The 26030-nt window shown below is 41.4% G+C and overlaps 1 protein-coding gene and 1 long non-coding RNA gene across 3 annotated transcripts; both read left to right on the top strand.

Annotated features, from left to right (window-relative positions):
• The first annotated feature begins 1850 nt into the window (after positions 1-1850).
• Positions 1851-14222, top strand: LOC100381551 (uncharacterized). Of its 2 annotated transcripts, NM_001174378.1 has the most exons (19): positions 2008-2126; positions 3088-3160; positions 3315-3358; positions 4304-4346; positions 4450-4478; positions 4590-4677; positions 5196-5348; positions 7134-7199; positions 10843-10887; positions 10999-11078; positions 11613-11677; positions 11764-11830; positions 11906-12019; positions 12390-12463; positions 12912-13009; positions 13174-13233; positions 13324-13392; positions 13466-13519; positions 13885-14222. In NM_001174378.1, exons 1-19 carry the CDS (start codon positions 2047-2049, stop codon positions 13954-13956), a joined length of 1374 nt encoding a protein of 457 aa, NP_001167849.1. In that variant the 5' UTR covers positions 2008-2046; the 3' UTR covers positions 13957-14222. The 2 variants fall into 2 exon arrangements, with proteins under 2 accessions (NP_001305164.1, NP_001167849.1); NM_001318235.1 differs by having other exon boundaries at positions 1851-2126; positions 4450-4677.
• A 1645-nt stretch (positions 14223-15867) lies between these two features.
• On the top strand, positions 15868-25921 carry LOC100283070 (uncharacterized). Its single transcript, NR_164682.1, has 21 exons — positions 15868-16195; positions 17338-17485; positions 17576-17711; positions 17825-17960; positions 18599-18732; positions 20161-20243; positions 20337-20430; positions 20523-20879; positions 21647-21815; positions 22261-22481; positions 22877-22959; positions 23046-23122; positions 23454-23522; positions 23676-23901; positions 24265-24406; positions 24498-24612; positions 24703-24753; positions 24905-25041; positions 25168-25246; positions 25318-25409; positions 25635-25921. It is a non-coding gene; the product is annotated as an uncharacterized lncRNA (long non-coding RNA).
• The last annotated feature ends 109 nt before the right edge of the window (positions 25922-26030 follow it).

Here is a 26030-nt window from a genome sequence, read left to right on the forward strand (position 1 = left end):
GGTAGACGATTCCACTCCCTCCTCATTGACGGGTGGCCCCTGGTAGCCAGATGTTCCCTCCCGTGCGCTCTCTCTGACCGGTGGGCCCTAGGGGTCCAGGGATCTTTTCCCTGACAACGTCTAATGGAACGTTTAGATGCAACATAATAAGAAGTCATGAATTAGAGGAGGGAGATTACAAGAGGTTGGACTTCATGGTAGAAATCATCCAAAACCTTACCATAATAGACCATTTCATATAGATTTTATGGGATTTGTAGAAACTTGGGTCCTTTGTCCCAAAGGATCACATATGAAAATTGCATATAGGATTTCAATCATTCAAAATTTCTTTGTTTTCCAAAGGAGGCCTTAAGGCTAGTTTGGATCCATGATTCCTCATGGAGTTGAGGGGAAATTAGTTCATATCTCCCTCAATTCTATCCAATTCCTATAGGGAATGGATGTATCTAAAGTAAGCCTTAGGCCTCCTTTGAAACATAGGAATGGAAAAACACATGATTAGAGTTGACTATGATTTGCAATTCTAAAGAAATTAAGGATGCATGAAAATTTCTCATATTGCCTTTGAATGTTATCTAGGAATTTGAATAAAGATATAAGAGTTATAGGAAAGTTTCCAAAAAAGTTGGGCCTTTTGTTTTTTTGCTCTAAAACTTATATGGAGAAAAACAATCCAAAGGAATTTAAAAAAATGATAAGATTGAATCATGTGTTCCAAAAACTCACGTAGGGAATTTTTCTGTAGGGAATGAATTCTTAAAATATTCTTTATATAGTGTTTATGGATGACGGTTTCCTATCGTTTTCATTTGGTCTGCAAAATTAGCTCGAGTCTCGTAAGTCGACTCGAAACGGCTCGTGAGCCGAGCCAAATTTTAGAGCTTGTTGGCGCAACGAGCCGAGCCGGCTTGTTCTGGTTCACGAGTCGACTTACGAGCTACATCAAATTAATAAACCTACACAATCATAATAGATATTGGATACTTTTATAAATATCTGGCTCATTTCTTAGCCTTCAGTGATGAATATATAACAATTTATATTACTTGTATATTTATAGACTATTAATTTATTATATGATGTATAATTTATATTACTTGTATATTTATAGACTATTAATTTATTATATGATGTAATATTAATTATAAAGGTACAACTCGTGAGGTAAGCCGACTCGTGAATCAACATCGAGCCAAGCCAAACCTCCTACAACTTGCTTACTGAGTGAGCGAGCGAGCGAGCTGAATTCGGCCAGCTAGCAAGCCACACCAAGAAGGCTCGTTTACAACCCTAGTTTTCATGTACGACGGTGCTACGGGATTGACTGGCCGCGAGACACTTCGGAGTTCGGACCTGTTTGGTTGTGGACGAAAAAAAGCCTGACCAAAATTAGGTAAGTGAATAAAGTCAGGCTAAACCAAAATTAGACTCAAATTTTAGAGGGTGTTTGGTTTCTAGGGACTAATGTTTAGTCCCTTCATTTTGTTCCATTTTAGTGTATAAATTGACAAATATAGAAACTAAAATAAAGTTTTAGTTTCTATATTTGATAATTTTGTAATTAAAGTGGAATAAAATGTAGGGACTAAAAATTAGTCCCTACAAACCAAACACCCCTTTAGTGTTTGGTTGTGGCCAAAATGCAACGTGACTCGATCAAATTTGGGCAGTTGATTTGGACGCCCTGGTTTTGGCTATAAGGATTGGGACTAGCATGGCCAATATTTTATGAGCATAGTTAAAATTTAGCCTTTAACTAAACACTGGCCAAATGGCTTAGCAAGGCCAATATTTATTCTGGTATCCCTGGGCTTGCATCCAAACAGACCCCAAGTGCTGGACCTGATGACTACTCACAAGGCCGGAGTTCTGGACCCTGATGCATACTCGGTAGTCGGTACGCACGAGTATTGCACGTGACAAGGCCTGTCACTGTCAGCCATCTGACGAGGGAAAAAAAACAAGCAACTGATGACGGCCGCTGCCGTTCGATTTGAGAGCCACCGATTAACCCATCCATCCACCTCGCCGCCGCCGGAGAGTATGGTTGAGCGGCGGTACACCGAGGAGGAGGAGGCCCTCGAGATCAAGTCCCTCCGCCGCATCATCGCCGCCTACGCCAAGTACGCGCACCCATCCCGGCTCTCTCTTCTACCCTGACGAATTAGCCTCCATTCGTTCCTACGGCGTCACCGCCGCCCGCAGTTGATTGGACGTGTATAAACGGGGTGCTAGAAGCGGTTCCGCGTGCTGGTCCAACCCAGGAACGATGGCTTGATAGGATGGGCTGGAACGGAGGATACTGTGCTCTGATGATGCTTAAGAGTGAGTCGTAGGGTTCGTGGGCGCTCTCCGGTTCGACAGTGTGAGATGCTAACAGGAGTCGATTGGGCGGTGGCAGGGATTCACTGCGCTGACTTTCTGCTTTTCTGGAGAGTGTAAGGCACTTATGCAGTTCCCGATTAACACAGCACCATGCGACCCCCCACTCATAGATAGAGAGATTATTGGTAGTTTGAGTAATTGTTAGTTAACCACGGTTACTAGTAGTGGTGCTAGACCCTGTAAAGTTTTTCTTGGTTTTCCTTAGCTTGTTAGGCTCATCTTACAAGCTACAAGGAACATGGAGAGAAGATTAACTGGATACATGCGAGTAACATGGGGTTTTCTAGCACTGTGCTTGCTCTTGGTGGTGGTCGATTAAGAATGCAAGTGGGTAAGTGGTTCGAGCAGCCTGTTTCAAATGGCCTATTTGTTGGTTTGCAGACTACATTTGCATCCCTACATGTTGATTGATGCCATCAGGGGGTGCATTTAATGGCAGCATGGTAAATTGCCTACGTTAAGCATTTTTGACATAGTCGACCAATGTAGCATCCTTAAAATGTTCAGTGGAAATCATCTGTAGTTTGTCGTCAGCTGTTGGTTCGTTTAGAAGTTTTGTCTATATATGCAACATAAGGTAGCTAATCAACTGTTGATTTTTATTCAGAGGATGAAGTGATATTGAACAATATACCTGAGAAAATTTTGGCTCCACCCTTTTATGCTGATTGAAAACATTTGTTTTGGTGGTTGTGATAGCTATCAAGATGCTGCAGAAAGGGATGTCGAGAGATATGAGCGGTCATTCAAAATGCTTCCTACAGCGCACAAGGTTTATATAATTATATATCCAGTCTTAGTCACCACGTGTTTTCTTTATTTTTATTCCACTTGTTCCTCTTTCTAACCACATCTGGAGTTCATTTTGGTTTATATAAATCGCCTAACGCAATATGCTCTCCCACATTTACGTGTTCTCTGTGTAGAAACTTCTTTTCCACCTCGGTCTGAAGTACCAAAGTCTGAGATGGTAAGTAGCATTCTGTGCTTCATGCTTATAAATGTACTCCTCTGTTTCAAATTGTAAGTCATTCTAGTTTTGTCCTAAGCCAAACTAGTTTAACTTTGATGAAGTTTATAGAAAAATATATTAATCAAATATTAAAATAAATCTCATGATGTATCTGATGAATCTTGTTTGATGTGGTAGATGTTTGTTCATTGTTTCTATAAACTTGGTCAAAACTAAAATGACTTACAATTTGGAACCAATGGCGGACGCAAGACTAAAATTAAGGAGGTGCTAGTGTAACAAAGAAATAGTATATATGTTGGCCATGAGTAACAATAAAACTTTATGTAACATACCACTAAGTTGCTACTTGCTAGCCATGAATAGTAATGTGAGTAGTAGGTATTCTACGATTACTCATGGTTTGAGAATGTTCGATGATTATACAATCATCAAGGCTTCTAAATATCTCTCGCTCTGTATACCATATAGTCACTGAACTACTCGTCTAAAACTTTATTTCACAATTAGTCATCAAAGCTTCTAAATATTTTGTTACGTGGTACGTAGAACCAGCAGCGCGTAGGGGGGGGGGGGGGGGGGCGCTCGTCCCGGCTTGCCCCCCTGCTGGGTCCGCCACTGTTTGGAACGGAGGGAGTAGCGCTGATAAATAAGTTCTCTTGCTTTGTATATGATATTTTCTGAGGTGCTCTATCTTCACTCTTAACAAACCATGACTCTTTTTTTAAACGTTCGGGAAAAAGACCCCATGATTTTTGATGATTAATTCTCTACATGTTTCTTGATTAACTCGTCTTTGGTTTGATGCTGCTGTACATCTTAGATGTGCTTAAGCTATGCACTTTAGATGGATACAGAAATGTTAATGCATGTAGTCATTGTATAAAAAAAGCCTTCATGCTTACTGCTGATAGGTTTATTTGGAACATTATTACTTGACAGGTGTATATCCATGAATGCATCTTTTATCATGAAAATGCTTGAGGTACGATCTTTTGAGACTATTTATTTGGTGATAGCTGCAATGCATATCTTGTGTCAAAAACTGCAATGCGCATGATTGTATTATTTAAAATGAAAAATTGCAGGCGTTTGAACCTCCTTTTGACATGAGTCAGTATGTAGATGATGATGTTCATGCTCATCCATCAATCTTGCATGACCATAGTCATATGGATTGCACTCATTCCAGCGAGAGGGGTGATTGCTCTATAATTGCTATCTCCAGAAGCAATTTATCATTGGATGAGCAGCATGATAGTCCCAAAGAATATACCAAGAGACATGAACCTTCAAGAGAAACTGATAATAATAAGGTATGACCTGTCTGAATCCTTGTTTTATACATACATATGTGGATTCCTGGGAAGTTTGGAAGCACCAGAATTCTTGTTTATTTGAAGGAACTCTGCCTATTATCCATGCGCTCCTTCAGACCATAGGAGATGAGTGCAGTTTATGGTGCATGGCTGGAACATCAAAGTTTAGTGAATTACTCGCAAGGTCGTTGGTCTAGATTGTCTAATATATAGAGTAGTTTGTTTGATCAGCAGATCAGGTTGTGGTCATGTATAGAACCACTCACCCCTTCCTTTTTCGGTTAGGGTGGGTTGTGGTGTTTGTTTTTCGGCTTGGGTTTCTTTCTAACTCCAGCATGTCTTGTATTTCTCTATCTTAATTAAATGTCACACAGATCTCCTGCATAGTCCGAGAAAAAAAATATGGGTGCTTTCATGCAGAAACATCTTTTAGATCAATTCACTGGTCAAATGCTGTTGGAGATTTCATCGTGTTGCATGTGGAGTTTGTTTCATTAAATATAAACATCAAACAGGGAGGGGAAGATCACATGGCAGGCTGCTCCCAGCCTGTTGGCAACATGGGGATGTCTCAAGGTGCAGGCATTGCATGTAATGGTGATAAAAATACGGGTGCAGCAGCTTATTTCCAGGATAAAGATGTCTCTGCATCTTCTGCTATTGAAAATGTAAGTTGTTGCAATAATTCACAATCGCATAATGCAGAATATTACTTTGGAATCATACTTGAATTTAGTTCATGAACCTTAAGGAGCAAGGCATGGATATGTCTTACTTTCTAAATGGAAAAATACTACTTCACCGAGAATTAAAATTTCACATTCACGTTTCTACATTTAAAATTGCAATAAGTAATAATCAATTGTTCTAAGATATCTGCACAGAGCTAAATGCTCATCTTGATATGTTCTGGGAATTCTTTTTTCCAAAGAGGACCACATCGTTGGCATATAGAGAAACCTGTTTACTGGAACCACAAGATTGGAGGGGCTGGATTTTTCTTTAGGGAGGGGGGGGGCAATACATATATAACTACAATTATAATGTTAATAGATAGAATTATGTACATATACAATAGTCTCTAGTCATAACAATGAACACAAATATACACTAAGTACATACTATATTTTAACTTATTATAATCTAACTCTTTATTTTAGTCATAAAAAAGAACTACAAAACAATTTTTTTTGTTAGGGGGGGGGACATGGCCCCTACTAGCTCCCCCCTGTCTACGCCCCTGCTTGCATTATTTATCAAGGTATTTAGAATAGCCATGACAATAATACAGAGCATCGGGGAGACGGGCACACCTGGTACACCATTCACCAAAACTTGTTGCGGAGGATCTTAGAAGATTGGAGGTTGGGTCCAATACACAATGGCAAATTGAATTCCTATTTTAGTTGGTCCATTCTACCCCTTAGTTAGATCCTTTGTTTTTTTACTCTCTATGTATACAAGTTGAGTTTGAAGTTAAATTTGGTGAAGTGACATCAGACATCATAATAAAAACACATTGTGATTTTTAATGATTTTCATAGGTTAAGGCATCTAATGTGAAGTCTTAATTTAAAAGCGTAATAATTAAGGCTTCCGAGTAGCACCTCCAGGTCCTGGATTCGATCCCCCTCGGGGGCGAATTTCAGGCTTGGTTAAAAAATCCCCTCGATGTGCCCCGACCGCTATCGGGGATCAATATCCTGCGTGCCACCCTCTGGCTGGACCGTTGCAGAGTGGGCAGTTGATCGGCCCGTTAGTGATGGGGGCCAGAGTTCGGGGGTTTTCTCGGCCGGGACCATGTTTCGGTCTCTTCTTAATATAATACCGGGAGAGCGGTCTTTCCCTCCCCGGCCGAAGAAAAAAAAGCTGAACTTGTACTGCTGTACATGGAGAAACAAAAAAAAAGACAAATCCTATTAAGGGGTTGATTACATCTGGAAATAGTTGGGGGAAGAAGTTGTACCAAAAGTTAGTTTAAGGGGTTATTATCTCATTATCTGGACACGGCCCAAACTTGGGGGAGTGTAATTTGGACTTTTCCCTACAATAAAAGCCTAAAAGTTTCAGCTAGTAGTAAACTAATCCAAAGTATGGTATTGGCACATGATACCACACACCGTTTTGCAAACTATTTTTGGCGTATCGAGCACTGTAATTTTTCTGTACATTATGCATTGATTCAGTGGAAGGGCGGGCCTGGTGCAGTGGTAGAGCCTACCGTCTGTAACCGGAAGGTCCCGGGTTCGAGCCCCAGCCTCTGCATATTATGCAGATAAGGCTTGGCGCTTAAAGATACCCTTCCCCAGACCCCGCACAGTGCGGGAAGCCTACAGCACTGGGTACACTCTCTTTTATGCATTGATTCAGTGATTATTTGTATATCTTCTGGTACCCTCTATGGCTTCTGCTCGCATATCTGTGGAATATTTATCCCTGTTTCATTGTTTTAGGTAGCACTGCGGCACTGCACAGCTTCATCGCTCAAGTTAAATGTTCCTCCAATTGATGTTGACAAGGTAAGGGCTATTCTGATTCAATCGATTTGCAGATGATAATATATTGCTATTTGCTATAAGTGGAAGTTAGCGAATGGTATATTGGTTGACCACCAAAGAAGCATGTGATGTTGCTGCTTTTCATTTGTATTGATTTCTATATTTACGCCCATGGTTTTATTAGAAGATATTATGCCCATGAAATTTAATTGCTGAAAATTTGCTATTTGATTTCTGTGTGAACTTGATGGTGAAAGAAACACAACACCAGGATATTAAATTGCTTGCCCTTGACCTCTAGGATTGATGGGGTTGTATATTTATACAGGCATGAGCCGCCTATTACAAGAGTAATCCTACTCGGTTACAACATCCCAACCGACTTTGACTCTAAATGAACTGGCTCATGTAATCATGTTCTATTTTATCTCTAACTTCTAATCAGAGTCGTCGGTTTCTAATCTAGCTCAAGAGGATCTTGGACAACTAAGTCCATAGCTTATGTATAGCATATTCTAACAGAGAACATATCTAATGCACATGGAAGATTGGTGCACATGGTGCACATATTAAATCATCATCACTCATTTTAGATCTAACGTCTCTAAATGTTTGGTATATTTTGCTGAGAACACCCTCCAATGTTGTGGTGTGTAGTGGTGGAAGGTGTTATTTGTAAATTGAATGATCAATTAGAGACGTTAGATCTAAAATGAGTGGTGATGATTTAATATGTGCACCATGTGCACCAATCTTCCATGTACACCAGATATGTCCCCATTCTAACATCCCCCTCAATCATAACTTGCACAAGTTAAGATTGTCTCTGAATGAAGTCAACTTTTGTATAGTCACTAGTCAGTGCCTTAGTAAAGCCATCTGCAACTTGGTCCTTTGCAGATATAATTCTGACCTCCAAAAGTCCTTTAGCTACTCTTTCTCTTACAAAATGAAAATCAATCTGAACATGTTCCATACGACCATAAAACATTGGATTTGCTGTAAGATAGGCACTTCCAATGTTATCACAATAGAACCTTGCAGTAGGAAGACAAGGAACCTTTAGTTCATGTTGAAGTGACTGGACCCATATCAACTCTGCCTTGCAGAAGGAAGACAAGGAACCTTTAGTTCCTGTAGAAGTTACTGGACCGATATCAACTTTGCCGCGACATTAGCTATGGTTTTATATTCAGCTTCAATGCTTGACCTAGAGACTGCAGGTTGCTTGCAATCACTCCAAGATACTGGATTTCTACCAAGATATACTGCAAAGCCTCCTATTGAGCGCCTATCATCTACGTCACCTAGCCAACCTGCATCAGAGAAGACACTCACAAGCGTGGAGGGAGACTTCACAGTTTCGAGCCCATGTCCAAGAGTGAACCCTTGTTCGCTGCGGCTTTAATCCGGCTGCGGCTTCTACAGTATTTTGTCTCTTTGGATTGCAGCTGCAGCAGTCTTAACAAACTTTTCTGGAGTATTGAGCAGAGTCGCAATAGGCTTGCAAATTTATCATTCCAACTCTACCAAGCAAATCTAAAGCATACTTAGTCTGGGACAAGTGAATACCATCACCAGTTTTCTGTACCTCAATTCTAAGGAAGTAATGGAGCTGCCCTAGGTCCTTCAATGCAAACTCTATACTCAAATCTTGAAGCATAGCATCAATAGCATCTTGAGAAGAGCTAGCAACTATCCCCTCTGTTCTTTTTTATTTGTCGCGTTTTAGTTCAAAACTGAACTAGCGGGTGACAAATATTCAAGAACGGAGGTAGTATAATATCATCAACATGGACCAAGAGAAATATCGAAACACTTCTCTTGTTGTAAAAGAACATAGAAGTGTCTTTCTTTGAAGCCTAAAAACCTAGATGCAACAATTTGTCATTGTGTCGAGAATACCGGACCCTTGGAGCTTGCTTCAGACCATAAATAGCTTTGGGGTGCTTACACACATGATTTGTCATTGACTGTAACATGCTCTCATATCTTGTGGCTGCTTCATGTAGACATGCTCTTCCAAAATGCCATGAAGAAACACATTCTGCACATCAAGTTGCTTGAATGTCCATCTTCTAGAAACTGCCGAGGATAGAACGATCCTGATAATAGCTGCTTTCACCACAGTACTGAATGTCTCATAATCTATGCCATATCGTTGCTTACAACCCTTTGCCACCGACTTGGCTTTATATATGTCCAACATTCCATCTGCCTTCTGTGTAATTCTATATACCCATTTGCAGTCAACAACATCCTCTTTCGGAACTAGGAACAATGAAACACAGAATGCTGCACCGTTCCACATTCTTGGTTAAGCTTGGGAGCAGGACCCCATACATCAGAAAACACAAGTTCAAGGGGTTTTAATGAGACACTTGTTGATATAGGATAGGGAAGTTGATGACTCTTTGCTTGTCGACAGGCATTACAGACAGACTCTTTTGAGTCACAAGAACACAAAACCTTATTTTGGTTGACTAACTTCTGAATAATCTAAAAGGACTGATGACCAAGTTGACTATATCACCGCTGAGGGGGCATCTTGATTAAGAGCCGCTCGCCAAAGACTTGGTAAGGGGTAGAGACCGTCTTCACATCTACCGCGGAACAGAAGCTTCCTCGTGTCTAGATCCTTAAGAAAGTGATAAGGAAAATATTGAAGCGAGACATACTTATCTTTGGAAAAACAATGAACTGGGACTAGATTCATTGTGGTACGAGGAACATGTAAGACATTGTTGAGATACAAGGTTTTAAGAGAGGGATCAATAACAACATGGCCAATGTTGTCAATATTCATACCTGCCTCACTGGTGGTGAGGATCTGATCTATCCCCGTGCACTTGTTCTGGGCCATCAGCTTGTCCAAGTCAGATGTAATGTGATTTGTTGCCTCTGTTCGGTGTACCAGTTGGTATTGACACCATAGCCACCATGGGTGAACGTAGTTGCAGTCTTCGTGTCAGAGGTGTAGCTCTCATCGTACTAGCAATTGAGGGCAACCTGCCCTATGTTGCTGCAGACTTGATAGATCTTGTCAGTGTGTCGAGCTTGTGGACCTTGGTAGCCCTCGACCATGGCCGTGTCCACTGTTGTTCTCTCCACACCATTAGCAGAGGCTTGATGACATCCATGAAGTAGATCCACCCTGGCGCGGAAGCTGAGAAGCTGGGAGGTGGCTTCAGCTACGGCGACCTAGCTCAACATGGGCCACTAGAGCAGAGACCACCAGTTGTACTCTTCATTTAAGTCTCACCAGAATGTACGAGACGAGTTGTTCATCATCAACAATCTTCTTTGCAAATACCATCTCTTCTGCAAGAGAGATTATCTTGACAATATATTCTAGTGTCGATGGACTGTATATTTATACAGGCAGGAGCCGACTATTACAAGAAGAATTCTACTCGTTACAACATACTAACCAACTAAATAAACTGGACACATGCAATTCTGTTTTGTTCTTATTTGTAATCTATAATTAGAGCTGGTTTTTTATCTAGCCCAAGAGAATCCTGGGCAACTAAGGTTGTAGCCTATGTATAGCATATTCTAACAGATGGTTTGCCTGCAAATGCAATTACTCAGCACTTTGCATTCTTTTTTGGCGTTTCCATCTTTTTTTTCTTCTATCAGTCATCTTTTCTGATTTATGCAGGTAAGATGCATAGTAAGAAATATCGTGAGAGATTGGGGTGATGAGGTAATTTTCTGTTATCTACTCTAAATGGGCTTGAACCAGAGTTCCTTTTAGTGTATCTGTATTAATACAGTGTCAAAACATACTGCTGTTTTTATATTTTTACTGTTCCAGGGTCAAAAGGAACGTGATGAGTGCTATAAGCCCATTCTTGAGGAGCTTAATCGCCTTTTTCCTAACCGGAGCGATCAGAGGTAAACCTTGCCCTTGTCTTGTCAATTCAATAATGACTTAATGAGACCGATCTTTCAACAGTGAATACTGACAGTGACATATTTTGTGGCATCTTTTTGTGTTTGTGTTCACTAGTGTGTTTGCATGTATCTTGCATCCATGTATGTATGCATTGCTGTTCCCTTTTTACCTGTGGGCGTGCTTGTGTGTGTATGTGGGTGTGCATCATGGGATGTTTGTTATTAGCAATCATAAAGAGGCTGTGTATAACTCTAATCAGGGAGAATAACTATATGAGTGTGCAATTTTGTTCTTACCAAATTTGTTACTTAAATCTAAGCTCTAAGAATATTTTTTGGAGGAAAACTCTTCTCGCAGTTTTTTGTTGTCATCATAGGCATCATACTATGTAGCATATTGCTTATCTCTATACCTGCCGCTAGCTGTCAATTATATTATTGCAAGCATCTCAGCATAGGAAATAATATAGAAGATACTTTGGTATTCACTTTTGCTCTTGTATTATTGATACTTATGTTTCTCAAACTTTACAGGCCTCCTTCATGTCTTGTCCCTGGTGCTGGGCTTGGGAGATTGGCTCTTGATATATCTTCTCTGGGTACTGTAATAAAATTCTTGATGTAAATCTAGCTAATATCGTTTATTTCTTGATGCTATATTTTTATTTTTCTAAACCCTGGGCAGGTTTTGTAAGCCAAGGGAATGAATTCTCATATTACATGCTGATCTGTTCAAATTTCATCCTGAACCAGTATGTCACTATATCAAATATACGAACCATGCTATTTATTCTTCGTACTGCTAATGATCTCACTATTTTTATCAGCACTCAAGAAGCTAATGAGTGGTCCATATATCCTTGGATACATAGCAACTGCAATTCTCTTTCTGACAACGATCAACTTCGTCCTGTTTCATTTCCTGACATTCATCCCTCAAGGTGCCTATTATAGTAATATCCCCTGTTTTGCTATCAGTGTCAGTACCCCTTCACTATGATGTGTTTCCCACTTCTACAAAATGTGACCTTTGGATTTAAATATTTAAATTGAGTAGTCAAATGTCCTTTTGCATTTGAATGTATAATCTAAAAATAATTTTATTCTGGAGTTTGTGTCTAACACTTGGGTTTGTTTAAGTCATTTAGCATTATATGTAGGTATAAAAAACTGAATATTTGCTTGCACTGGGTGTTTAATCACACTTCTTTCAAAAAAAGATCTATTGCGTTTTATCTTTTCTTTGGTTTGGTTGCGCCACACTCAGTTGTCAGATCACTTATTTCCGAGTCTTTTTTCCCCTATCAACAGTGCAGGTATCACAGAGGGATTTTCAATGTGCGCTGGGGACTTTGTAGAGGTCTACAGCGAGGAAAGCCAAGAATGTAAGACGACCCACTGGGCCAATTCTTTATACGAATATAGCTAGTTCACAAGGCAGGAATCCAACTTAAAAAAAAACTCAGTGTTCTAGGGTAGTAGGTTTGCCGTTTGCTGACCTTTTTTTTGGAATTTGGATGTATCTGTTGTGTCCACTATATGTCGTATCTTCTTCAAGGAGTACTCAATTTTTTTTGCACAAATTGTGAGAGCGTGATACAGTCATCTGAAAAGAAATAATCTAACATTCTTCTAAATGGAGTATGTCTCAGAATCAGTAACACTACTGCCTGCTTTGATCCGTTGCTACAGTTTTACACCCTAATTCCAGGCTGAAGTTTGATGTTTGCACCTTTTATTTCTCACTCCTGTACTGTCACATTTACACTTCAGATATGTATGATGGAGCAATGCACTTTTTAACATTCTTTGCAATACTGTCTGTTGTTCCAGCTGCATGGGATGCTGTTGTAACTTGCTTTTTCCTGGATACGGCACACAATATCGTTGAATACATCGAGATCATATCAAAAGTTCTCAAGGATGGTGGGGTGAGTTCTCATGTTACGAACTGATTCTTCATGAGAATCTTCAGTGACAAATCTATTTTTTGTGATGTAATTTATAGGGAAGTTCATAATTACGTACATGCTGTTTCTTTACCATTATTAAAACGGTTCTTCCTCTTAACAGCTGTGTTAATTTCAATGAACAGGTCTGGATTAACTTGGGTCCCCTTCTGTATCACTTTGCTGATTCATATGGGCCAGATGATGTAATGATCCAACTTCCATTACGTCCATTGAAGTATTGCATCTTTACGTTGAAATTACATAATTTATCTGCTTGAATTCACTCAATTCAGGATATGTCTATTGAATTAAGTTTGGAAGATGTGAAAAAGGTTGCTTACCATTATGGATTTACAATGGAGGTGAGGGTTTCTGCATTAAATCTATTTTTTTAAAGAGTTGTTGTGATAGCATACTTCGATATGTGATTTGCAGGTGGAGAAAATGATCGAGACTACTTACACTGCAAACATGAAAGCAATGATGCAGGTAACCTTGTAATCTTTAAGGCCATAAATCTTCCAATTAAGTGTCGCCAAGTAGCTAGGTGGTGATTTAATTTGTGAGGTTCATTCTATGATTGTTTGCATTGAATTAAAAAATTCATTTCATATGATCAATGACTGGGCTGGGTACCTTGTAGTTATTGGATATTCGGCCCGACTGGTTGTATATGGGTTGGGTTAGTGCAACTTTTGAAAGTTCAGTTCAGAAAAAGCTACGGTTAGAGCTGTGCTTATTTCTGTTAATTGACATCTGATACTCTAGTCCCTGCCAATTTATTGTGAATATCTGTGAGCCTTCTTTTGTTTAGTATGGACGGGTGTCTTATTTGTACCTCTACTGGGTTGCAGAATCGGTACCGTGCAGCATTCTGGACAATGAGGAAAGATGCGTCTCGGTCAAAAGCTTGTAAGCCTCGTTGAAGTGAAGATCATCCATGGCGGACGATCAGTTCGTGCCATCATTATTCACTGTTGTATTCAAACTCCACACAGGCCGTGCCAGACCAAGTTAGATAGATATATCAGATGAGCTGCCTGATTCACAGAATATAATTGGCTTAACATAGGAAAGGAGGTGCTGAGCCACGCTAGCTAGCTCATCCTTTTCTCCTATATCACAGATATTCAAACTGTACTATGAACTCTGTAAGAATGAGCAATAAACTAAGCAGACAGAAGTTAAAAATAGAAGTAACAGAAATTTAGAAGTGGCGCCGTTGCCGGGGATCCCGGCCCCCGGGTCGCCCGCGTGACAGGCGGGAGTCTCACACCACTGCAACGACTGGGATGCTTAGGGCTTATTTGGGAGGAAGAGTAATGGAGAGGATTGAAGGGGCTAGAATATCCCACTATTCAATTTTAAATAGTGAGGGATTATAGCACCCTCAATCCCCTTCATTCCACTTGCTCCCAAACAAGCCCTTAGGGTTTAGTGGATGTTTGGTTCCACTACTAAAGTTTAGTATTATAAGTATTAAATATAGTTTAATTATAAAACTAATTGTACGAAGGAGAAAGGCTAAACGAATTTATTAAGTCTAATTAATCAATCATTAGGAAATAAAGAGGAGGGTGATGAGAAAAGCTCTTGAGTTTTCATAAGTATCCGTATGTATCTCCATGGAGCACTTCATCTCCATCTTTACTCGTTCCAGATGCAGCAAAAAAAAAAGGGAAATTTAGATCCATACCATTAAAAGATCACCACTTTGAATCTATACCATTACTATCTCACTTATATGTGAGTCCACATGAGTCAATGACATGTGAGGTCCATGGTATATATCTAAAGTTTGGATCTTTTAATGGTATAGATCCAATTGTTCCAAAAAAAAAACGTCTCCCGCCCACTCCCCGTCTGTCTCGCCTCGAGATGGATCAGTCGAGCCGTGCGCGGTGCAAGGGCACGTGCGAAGTCACAACAGATGAGCCAGAGCCTTTTCGCTCACGTGCATGCGTTCCAGTCACGGAAAGTCTCAGGACTCAAGCTGGCTCCGATTCCGATCGCAACCTTCTCGTCGATCGGCCGCTTCCGTTTGCCCGTTTTGGTCGCTGTTTTATTTATGTTAACTCATTGTTATCTACTGACCTCTTCCAATGCAAGGCGAGAAGCCGAGAAGACTAGTTGCGGCCGTTGGCCCGCCGAAGCCCAATCATTCGCAGGAGACCTCGTCGCTGGTTTGCCTCCAAATGTGCTCGCCACGATCGCAGCCGTAGAGGAAGACGCGGGCCTTTTTTTTGTCTCTTTCTCTTTCTCTACCTGCCGCGCGCCGGCGCCGGCGGTGAGCAGAGGACGCGGCGCCAGGTGCGAGCCTCCCACGCCTCTCGGCTTCTCTCCTCTAGAGGGCTCTGAGCCTCTGACCTCCAACTACAAATGGTTAGGTTAGTGCAGCGCATGAAACTCCCAAGACCACCTTATTAGTTGTTAGCTGGAGTGCTAGCTACTACTATATTAGCGTGTCAAGAATCCATCTCTTTGTTCAGGCATGTATATAGTCTGCCAAAGCTAAAATAATGCCGCGCGAACTGCTCCTCCCAAAGTTCTCCAGATCAAGTAACACTGTTCGCCTAAACGGTCGTGTAGTCTGTTTGTTTACTTTTTAAACGAAGAAGATTTGTCCCGCATATCTTGTTTCCATTTCACACACACATATATAATAATAATAATATGAATGTGATGGGCGTCATTGACGCGCAGGCGCAGAGGTAGGCTAACCCTATAGCTTGCGAGCATGATCCGCGTAACCTGTCCGAGAACGTGCGATTAGCTTAGCAGAAGTGGTGTACCAATAGATCAGCCAGATTATATTATATATCTATACTACCTATTAAGGCTGTAAGGGGTAGGCTGCCTCCCCTGGTTCTGCCTTCGGTGAATCTGCACCGTCCGTTCGGTTCGGCAAATCTACACCGTCCGCCCCCCACGCCCACGTTCGTTCCCCCACCTCCCCACCCCCACCCCGCGTGAGCCGCCGCCGCCCTGCCTCCCACCTCCAGTCCGCCGCTCTCCCACGGATCGTGCTCCCTCCCCATGCCCTCCTTCTTACTCCTTACCGCGGAGTCCGAGGCCACTCGTGGCCTTCGGTGCCTCCTCCGCATCGGCGACCTCGCCTGACACGGCTGCCGTCTCTCAGTCGGCCTCTCTTCACCCTTCGGCCTGGTCTCTGCTCCCCTCTCTTTTCTGGTTGTTCCCTATGGATGGTTGGCGCCTGAAGGGCGGATGGATCCGATGGAAAGCTAGCTTCTCCGGATCCGGTCAGATCATATCTCCCGGTAACCCGTTCCGATCAACCTCTTCCGGTATTTTTTCAGAGGAAAGGTTGGCCAACGGCGTTCCGGTGGTTGGATTTGTATTTGGTGGCGGTGGACTCCGGTTATGTCCACTGATTGCTTGCTGTTCGGTTCGCTTAAGTGGTAAAGCTGATGTCTTTAGGTTAGAAGAATAACTAAGATTGGGTAGGAAGGAAGGATGGTGGATTGGGTAGCTAGCTGCTGGCTGCTTGGTTCAGGAGTTGGGGTTAAATTAGCGTCTGAAATACTTGTTTGGTTTAGGTATTCCTATGTAGACGACCTGATTATGATTCAGGGTGATTTATCGTAGCAGTAATCTGAAGTTTGGTGTGGTGTTTGATCTGTGTGAGTCTTGTGTTAGGTGAGTCATGAACAAATTTATGTGGTCTTTATTAGTAGGTCAAGGTGAAGTTCTTCTCTTTATGTATCGTCATGAACAAAGTTATGTGGTCTTTATTAGTAGGTCAAGGTGAAGTTCTTCTCTTTATGTATCTATATCAGCTTAGCTGTGATATGCGTGTGAGTCGTAAATTTCGATATATGAAAGTCTGTTCTTGCATCCGATCAGGAATTGTGAACATCTCTTTCTTCATATGCCTCTCTTTCGTGAAATTGGGGATATGTCTTTCGTCTAGATTTACTTCTGTTCGGCTGCTCCGCTGGCGGCTGCTGCTGTTCATGCTCATGCACTTGGATGTCATGAATTATAAACCAAAGATTTGGGAATTATTTAACTATGGAAGCCATGAATTCTATCCTCATTAGGGACACATGTTTATATTAGAATTCATGGATCAAAAGAATAACTAACTAGCTGATAGATAGCTGATAGATATATGGATTAAATGATAGATTTAATAAAACCATCAGATTGGATGTGAGGTATGGATTTATTTAATTCAGTGTTTTCCTTAACCGAGCAAGGCCTAACACTTTGCGTGGATTTAACTTGAATCGGCGAACTCTGTGCCGCGGTTATCGCTAAGGCTGAAGTATTCTTTCTTGGGGCAGTTGAACGTGCGTACTCTAGGATCATTCTTTGGATTACTCTGACCGCCGGTGTTGTTGACCGCTGAAGCTCCCGTGCATTGCTGAGTCAATTTGACTCCGTATGCCGGCCAGAGACTTCAGGAAGACTGAAACATTAGCATTGGTGGTAGTAAGTATGGTTTAGTCTGTGTTTGGTTCTGCCTCCAGTTCGTGTAGAAAACCTTACTCAGAAGGAGTTGCGTCTTTCTTTCTTGTGCAGAGAGGAAAAGATGGCCATGCCAAGAGTTCCAGGGCAGCAGCTCCTGACGCCAAGGAGTATGACGAATACGAGGAGGAGCACACCGAGCCTTTTGCGGAAGCTGCGACGACCTTTACATTGGCAGCAACTAAATAATGTATTCTTGTTCCATTTTTGTTTTGTTTTTTTAAAAGGAGAATAATATATGTTTTAGCTGTATCTACATCGCCAGTCTGCACCACATCTAATGATTTGTTCAATAACTGACAGGGACTGAGTTAGCTGACAATAGGCCATTTGATTCTATCCCATGTTTGGTGCATGTAGTGTATCATGTTTCGTTTACCATCTCTATTGTCATGATCAGAGCTCTGGCTATCTTTTCAAGACCATGCTGAGTGTACAGGTAATCCAGTCCAGAAAATTGTGTTTATTTTAAAAAATGTTATAGTTGGCGGCAATGTTATCATACCAAGAAACATTATTTATGTGTGTTCTATATATTTGTTACCTATCTTCATACACTATTGATAGGCAAATCATAATCATAAATTTAGAAACATGCTTGTAGTACGTTTCAGTTTCTATTTATCCTTACCACCCCTCAAGTGCAGGCACTACTTGTAATTAGCCTGTTAGTGTTTCCCTTGGTAGAGCTATAGCCCAAACTTTAATGTTAGTGTTTCAGTTTCTATTTATCCACTGAAATCTATTTTCATTTCGAGATTGTTTTGACTAATTTCAGCAAACAAATAATGTTTGTTCTGAATTTTATTTTCCAAAAAAATATTTGTCTTAAACATGTGGGCAGACCTGGTGCAGTGGTGAGAGTTGCCATATTTTTTGGGGTGGGGGGCTTGTCTCGGCTTATCACTTCCCTAGACCCCACTTATGTGGGAGATCCCAGCACTGGGTCTGCCCTTTATTTGGCTTTAACATTACGAGGAACTCTAGCTCAAAGACGATCAATAAGAACCTCAATTTTTCTTGTTTTTAGCACGGTATATCAAGATGAATTACACAGTCCTATTTTTGATTCATTAGAACTTGGACAATCTTTGGCGGACTTCGGAAAGGCGATTAAGCTTTTGGGCTCTTGTGAAGGAGATTTGATGGAAAAGGTGTTTTCTGAAGTTGGTTCAAAGTCAGAGATGTTGTCAATAAAGCTGCAAAGAGAGGTAATCATGATATATTCTTACTGTCTTTCAATGTACTGCTTGATACTGGATATCTTACGGAACAGTTTATATGGATGTTTCTGTGACCCTATGATGTTATGGTCCAAAATTTTATATGGCACAAAGATGACTATGTTAGTTCCTAAGTTCATATAATATCACAAATCTTGCTAGACAATTTCATAGTGTGTTATTGTGTTAGTGCTCTATATTCGGACTTATCATGCTCTATAGTGTGTTAGCCAATTTTATAGTAGGTTACCAGCCAGCAGCACCACTCACAAAAAAACCCCGTGGGTCAGTCATCCTTTGTTGCTTGAGGTGGCTATGGGCCAGTCATCCTTGGTTGCTTGAAGTGGCTATCTTCTCAAAATCATAGCTCTGGGTATGCTGTAAAATTCTACAGAATTTGTGCTTGTCCTACAGTACTCTACAATAATCAAACATGAGAGAAAACTATACCGTCTTTGTCCCAACGACAGTTCTCCTTAAATCTTTACTACTCTATAAGGCTTTAGTGTAGACTTCACAATCGTGCACCATGTTCTGCCGCACAATCCTCTCCCTCCACTCCTCATCGCACGGATGTGCTCCCACCACGCCACAGCCGCTCTCAATTGCTCCCCCCACCGCGCTAGAGCCGCAATCCACGCCTCCCCACCGCACCCTTCCATCCACGGCGGTCGCCGCAATCCAAGCCTCCCCCACCGCGCCAGATCCCTCGGCTCGGCCCGGCCCCGCTTGCTCCTCGCCACACCGTCGTCGTCTTCCTTCCCATGCCACCACCTTTTTCCTTCCCATGATGTTCCCCATGGCTTCACAACCGCCAACGAGCCGCGCCTCCACCGCCGTCTGCTCGGACCGGCGGGATCCCGCTCCCCCACGCGGTCTCATCCTCTGAGGACCCTATCGTCCTCCTCCTTCGTCGCCGCTGGGACCTCCTTCGAGAAGAGGAGCATCGACCTCGTGGACCACGGTCGGTATGGGGCTGCGCATCCACGAGCGCCGGGCATGGCCACCCGATCGGCGGCAGCCAGCAAGCGGGAGGGGAGGAGGTCACAACAGCAGCTAGATCCGGTCGGCGACGAGGAGCGAGCGGGAGCGGACGACAGGCACGTATCGCCCAACCTCTCTCAACCTCACGCCTCCCCCTCTCTTCGTCTTTCCCTCAACAACACGCAAAACCCTAGCTCGATCCCCACTCTCCCAGGTGTTCGCGCTCCCACCACCCGCCTTCGTCCAGATCTGCCTTCGCGCGTTCCTGGGTGGGGGCGGCGATGGCGGTGCCACGGGGCCAACACAGTCGGCGGCTCACACAATCGGAGCAGATGGACAGACACAATCGGTTTTAAAAGTATCATACAATCGGTTTTACAAATGTCTCATTTTCTATACTAAATATTTTTATTATTTTTATCATACTATAAGGCAATCAGAGCAGATGGACAGACACAATTGAGCCATGAAATAGCTTTGGAGCTAAGTCAGAGGAGTGCTGCTGCTGGACTAAGGTGTGAGCTCTATTGAGGTTTAACAGAACAGATCCTTGCTGTTTTTGTGTTGCTTTGGTAATTTATTGAAGAACATTTCCCTTTTCATCAAAGGCCGATTGGAGCAGTGGTCTTCATGCAACGGGGTGTCCTGAAGGTTTGCTTGAGGACTACTGACAGTACAGTTAATACATCAGAGATTGCAAAGGTGTGCCACCATCGTAATTATGTTCTTTTTAACTATGCATGGCCTTTTAGTTGGATATGATCGTTCATCTCTGCCACATCATAAAAATGTAGGCATATGGCGGAGGTGGAAAACGAAGTTCGAGTTCATTCACTCTAAGAATGGATGAGTTCAACATCTGGACTTCAGTGAACTCATGAATTGAACTGGAGAGGTCACATAGTGTTCATACTGTGGGAACTCGCAACCAGCTCATCTGGGCATGGATTCCCTCAGTGGTGAACATGTGAAGATGGGGTGGTCTTTTTGTGCTCCGGTATGAGAGGAAGGAAAACAAAATCTTAGTCTAACCTACCATGTTGATATGAGCTTACAGGAGAATAATCTCTTCGATATGAATGACTGGAGAGCAATTTGGAGGCATAATGCTTAAGCCGTTCAAGAGAAGATTTGATGCCTTTAAATGAAAGGTTTGCTGGTACATCAAAAGACGTATTTTATGCTCTTTCTAATCTTTCTCCAGTAGACCTATGTGCTTAATTTTAGAGATGATAAGGGTGGTGCGGGCCGAAGATCTGTCATACTCCTAGGGGCCAATTATAGCTTACACTTATGTTGTTATTAGTTTTGAATGCTGAACATACATGGAGATGGGTAGCTCAGCTCAGCTTGGATATAACTTGGTTTCTATCCAAACTAATACTTTGCTCCATAGGGAATGCATCTGGCAACGGAAATTGTTGTCAAGCTCCAGTAGCAGAAAGGATCATCTTCAATTATTGTAATCCTGCTCCTTAATAATACATTCTTGGATCTTGCTCTGGGCTTAAAAAATCTGCATCACCAAATTGTTCCTCGTTGCGAACATTTATGTAATACAGAACCTTAGAAACTGGAAATGTTTATTCCATTCCGGTAATTTGGGAATGATCTGTGTTAAAATCCTTTTTAAGTGTCATACCACGCACTATTTTTCTGTTCCTCAACTCTATCGATCCCATAACCTATTTCTGTTAACTGGTTACTAAGGACATGTACAATCCCATAACCAAATTGGTGGGTATGCAATGCGTCAATGAAAAAACCATTTCTTCAGTCCTGTAATGTTGTTCCGATTGCGTCAATGAAAAAACTGTAATTTTTGACCGGGGAGATGGTAGCACTAGCATGTGGGGATTAAAGTTCCTAAATGTTCAGTACTGTCCTAAACACTTGTTTTATCTTTTTTGAGTGGAAGTCCGACGTCCGAGAGGGGCTCGCCATTGGGCTTGGCATGGGCACAGTCATGCTGCTCCTCTTCTGCGGCTACTCGCTGGTGATTTGATATGGCTCTAAGCTGATCCTGGAGATGGTGTACACCGGAGCCAAGGTCACAACATGATCTTTGTAGTCCTCACTGGTTCTCTGTAAGTTCATTATTTATTTCTAAGCCGCATATAGTTCAGTCCTATACTTTCAGTTTAACACTAGGTTCCATAGTTTAGTCATTTTCTTATTTCGTGATATAGTAGACATGTTTACATATTTAGTGTGATTAAGCAATCTTGAGTTTCTATTTTTGACCCTCCGATGTTGTGGGGAATGAACTCTGCTTCAGCCTTGATTAGACTACATACTATCATGCAAATTTCCCTGCTATTGTTTTTTGAGCTTCCAACCAAATCTGAAACTAATATTTCTCTCTATTTCTTCCTATTAGCTGGAGACTGAGCTATCTACTAACATTCATATTGCTTTTGTTATGCTCTCCTGTCCCCTACTTTACTTACTGCAGATTTGTTTTCACCTGTCGCTTCCTCTAATTGTTTGCAAGAAAATTGGCTATTGTCTCACTATTTTCTTTCAATTCAGTTTCTCAAATTGACCATGGTGTTGTAAATTTGATCAATGAAGAAGATTCAAGAATTACCGTTTTACTGGATTGCCATGGGATTTCGCCATTCAGATTTCCAATGCAAATGATGAGGTCGTTTATCACTGTGGTTCAAGAAAACTACCCGAATCGTCTTGGGGTATTGTTTGTCATCCGCCTTCCTCCAGTTGTCAGAGTTATTGCACAGACATTTCTTCAAGTAAGATAATAGTTACACCCTACTTGGCATCTAATGCCATTGGTTCTTGTGTGTCCACCTCGCCTGTTTTATTTAGGTGATGAATATTTTAATTGGCTTTTCATGGTCTTGTGATGTTGTATAGATAAGATAATAATTAGCTTTTCATGATCTTGTTTGGTCAGTTATGGTTAGTGGGACTGGTACCTGATTCCTTCATGAGCTTGTCTGTTGTAAATTTTGAACCTCACTATTTATCTACTTCAACTTCTGTATGATGCCAAAATTTTCCTGCAACACTTTTTTTTACCAAAATTGGTAACCTAATCAGGATACAAACCAACCAAGGCTGACTACAAGTTAAAGATGCTCTGTAAAAAGGAAGGATCAGTTTGACTATATCTTTTTGCTGGTAGATTGCAATATCACATGGTATCCGTGGAGATGAGGACGACATTGCCTCCAAGTCTGCTCCACCGGCATCCATCGACGGTGCAAGGTACGGATTCGAGCCTCCGGTCCTTCAATCTAGCCACCAGGTAGATTCGTCTCAGTGGTGGTCGGATTCATCTCGACGGTGGTCAGATCCAGCAGATAGATTGATGGCAAAGAGGACGACTCCATGTCCAGGCGTACTCCCCGCCTTGCATCGAGATTGCTAGGTATGCATCGACATTGCAACTTATTCAAATCTGAAGGGTATATCAAGAATTCCTTTGTAAAGTCCTTCTGCAGATTGTTGTGCTAACAAGAACTGACGTCCATGATTGTATGTGCTCCTATGTTCATGAACTACATAGAATCCCATAAATTTAACTGCATTTCTTCCTTTTCCTTTTGCTCCTATTCGTGTAGCTGCATTCTTTAGTAAAAGACAAAGGAAGAGTTCGCTCTGCTAATAAATATTTCCAGGAAGGTGCTAGACACTGAATAAGTTGGTGGCATTTTTCATGAAAAAATTGTTGACTTATTATTAGCCATCTGTCTATACAGGTCATAATCGAAGGGTTTACAGGGAGGAGATCTGAACATAGCTCTTCAATCCCAAAGTTAACATCGTTGGTAAACCCCTTCTGGTGTTACCTCACAAATATCACTAAAGTCATTTTAGCTTTTTGCTGCTCCTTATGTGCTTCAGATTCAGCAAGAGGTACTTTGCAAGTTTTGGAAGACTAATACCTAACTTTTTTACTGGTCGACATTTGCTTTGTGTAGGTTACCATAATTCTTACTGCTTGCAAGCCCTTTTAGAATATTACTGCTGCGAGGTTCTTGCAAGTCCTTGATGAAGAAGTCGAAGGTGACGAACGCCGAGGCCGTCATCCTGATCGACGCCAAGAACCTCACAGCGCACCTCCTTGTGATGCTCTTTTCTCCAATGTCTTCTCTTATCTACATGCAGGAAAAAATCTACATGTTGATGGCGTGGATCAGAAAAATGGTAAGTTTTGCTTCATAGATGTATTAATATTTGGAATCTCAATAAACCCCTCTTGTTTTCCGTCTGCTAACATATTCGTATGGAACCCAGCACAAAACTCAACGAGAATAATGATGCAATGATACATACATGTCCACAGTCCATACGTTTTTTTTGAAGAAATAACACTTTTCTAGATGAGATAATTAGCACATGTGCAATTAGCCAATTACTGTCTTGTGTTATGTGAGCCATTGGATTTGATTTTTATATCCTAGAAAGTGATTCATGTTACACTTGACCTGAGATTCATGGAACCAATTGGTTGAGCTGCACATTCAAATTTTATTTGTTTTAATCTAATGAATAACAATTTGTTAGCAGTGGAAGGACAAGATTTAAGATGCACTGCCATGGTTGGCGGTCTATTTACTGCATCTCGAAGCGGCTTGCATTCAAAGGTTCTGCACCTCTAAATATTTCTGGTCGTGAAGCTGTCTATGAAAGGAAGATGAAAATTCAGCAAGTTGGATTGATTTATCTTTCCCCCCTATGGCTGATTCAGCAACCTGTATTAATTAGTCTATTTGACATTTGATATTTCAATGCTGTTATAGGACTATATTGTACATGACCTTGAAGGAGCTGACCATGTGACAGACCTTGATCATAACCATGTTGCAGAGTTGAAGATATTAGGACTATATTAAACATTGCTGCATATAGCATCAGGTACACAATTTTGCTATCATTTTTATAAAATAAATATGTACCAAAGGTCTCAAACAACAATACTCAATTTGAATGGCACATACTTTGGAGGATATGATGACATCAGACTTAGAAGTCAAACAACATCAAACTTATCATCAGGTATGTTTTGAATTATCTTACGTTTTTTAGATTGAAAATAACTATTTCTGAAACCTTATTTTCACTCTGAGCCTGTGAGGACAGTTTATCCTTAGTTAATCAGCACTTTATATCTGTTATTTGCCTATTAGAAGTTATATCTGTGATCCAGCAACAACTTGGTTTCCGTCGCTGCCCAAACTTCAGCAGAGGCGATCTAAGAAGAAGCAAGCGTATCGGCTCATGTTCTGACGGCCGTGTTCACGTGGTGTAAGATCTGCATTGTGGAATCCTTCGCCCGGACAAGAGGTGATAGGCACTGCTTCTCCTGCGACTTTTGATGACATAATATATTATGATTCACACACGCTCTTACGCCTTTTGTTGTACTTTCTTTTAGATTGAATTTGACATACTTGAGCTACTTGGCTGCAGAGATTGGATCCTCCCGTCCAGACAACCTGATAGAACGACAGTGTATAAGAACAGGGCTCTTAGGACGCCTTTTGTCAAGGTCAGTCCTTTTGCATCAAGGATCTTTCTGTTACCATGGAACAGTAGTTACTAATGTCCATAACTGTGCAGTTGGGTCATAACTCTACCCTGAGAATTGAGATAGATGATCATGTGGTGCAAGATATTGAGTCCCTAATCTTTGATGACACACATAACAAATGGTAATGCTGTTGTTTGGATTACTGTGTACCACTGCTTGTTTGTTTCAATGCACAAGATATCAACCATTTGAACCCTACTTTGGACAGTTTTAAAAACAATGGCCAGAATTTTCAGATTCAGCTCCAGTTGAGAAAATAATGTGGTGCACGCTATATTAAGGGCACCATGCTTACCATGGTACTGTTGGGTATCTATATTAATCACTGTGTCTGATCACTTCACAGGTAAGCGTCTCCGTGGATGGAGCCTGAAGTATATTCAAATTCAAGGCATGCCACAAAGCATCTCGCGTGTGGGATGCTCCGGCGTGTGGAAAGTAGAAAAGCCAAATAAATGGGTACATGTACAGCAGGCGTGAGTTCTTAAATACTCAGATTCCTTGTCCATAGGCAAATGCATAGTTCATACGAATCAGAGTACACGATGCACACAACTTGATGTCTCTATCGTTGTTTTCAACATGATGAACATGCGAATTTCGTGGTATTAATTGGGACCGTCTGATTTCTCATGGATCCATAGTTCTATTCTACAAGCATTTGAGATAAAGGGATCATGCAAACTGAAAAATGGGAGATGACATTACTGTACAACTTAGTATAATTCATAAACGGGATGTT

Source organism: Zea mays, chromosome 6, assembly GCF_902167145.1.
Source record: "Zea mays cultivar B73 chromosome 6, Zm-B73-REFERENCE-NAM-5.0, whole genome shotgun sequence".
NCBI classification, from domain to species: domain Eukaryota; kingdom Viridiplantae; phylum Streptophyta; class Magnoliopsida; order Poales; family Poaceae; genus Zea; species Zea mays.

What these genes read in the sequence shown, in the direction of transcription:
- LOC100381551 (NM_001318235.1), top strand. Translation starts at nt 1,975, where the DNA reads ATGACGGCCGCTGCCGTTCGATTTGAGAGCCACCGATTAACCCATCCA. An exon ending in CTCCAATTGATGTTGACAAG is followed by an intron (nt 7,200 to 10,842) that starts GTAAGGGCTATT and finishes TGATTTATGCAG; the next exon opens with GTAAGATGCATAGTAAGAAA. An exon ending in AAGTTCTCAAGGATGGTGGG is followed by an intron (nt 13,010 to 13,173) that starts GTGAGTTCTCAT and finishes TTCAATGAACAG; the next exon opens with GTCTGGATTAACTTGGGTCC.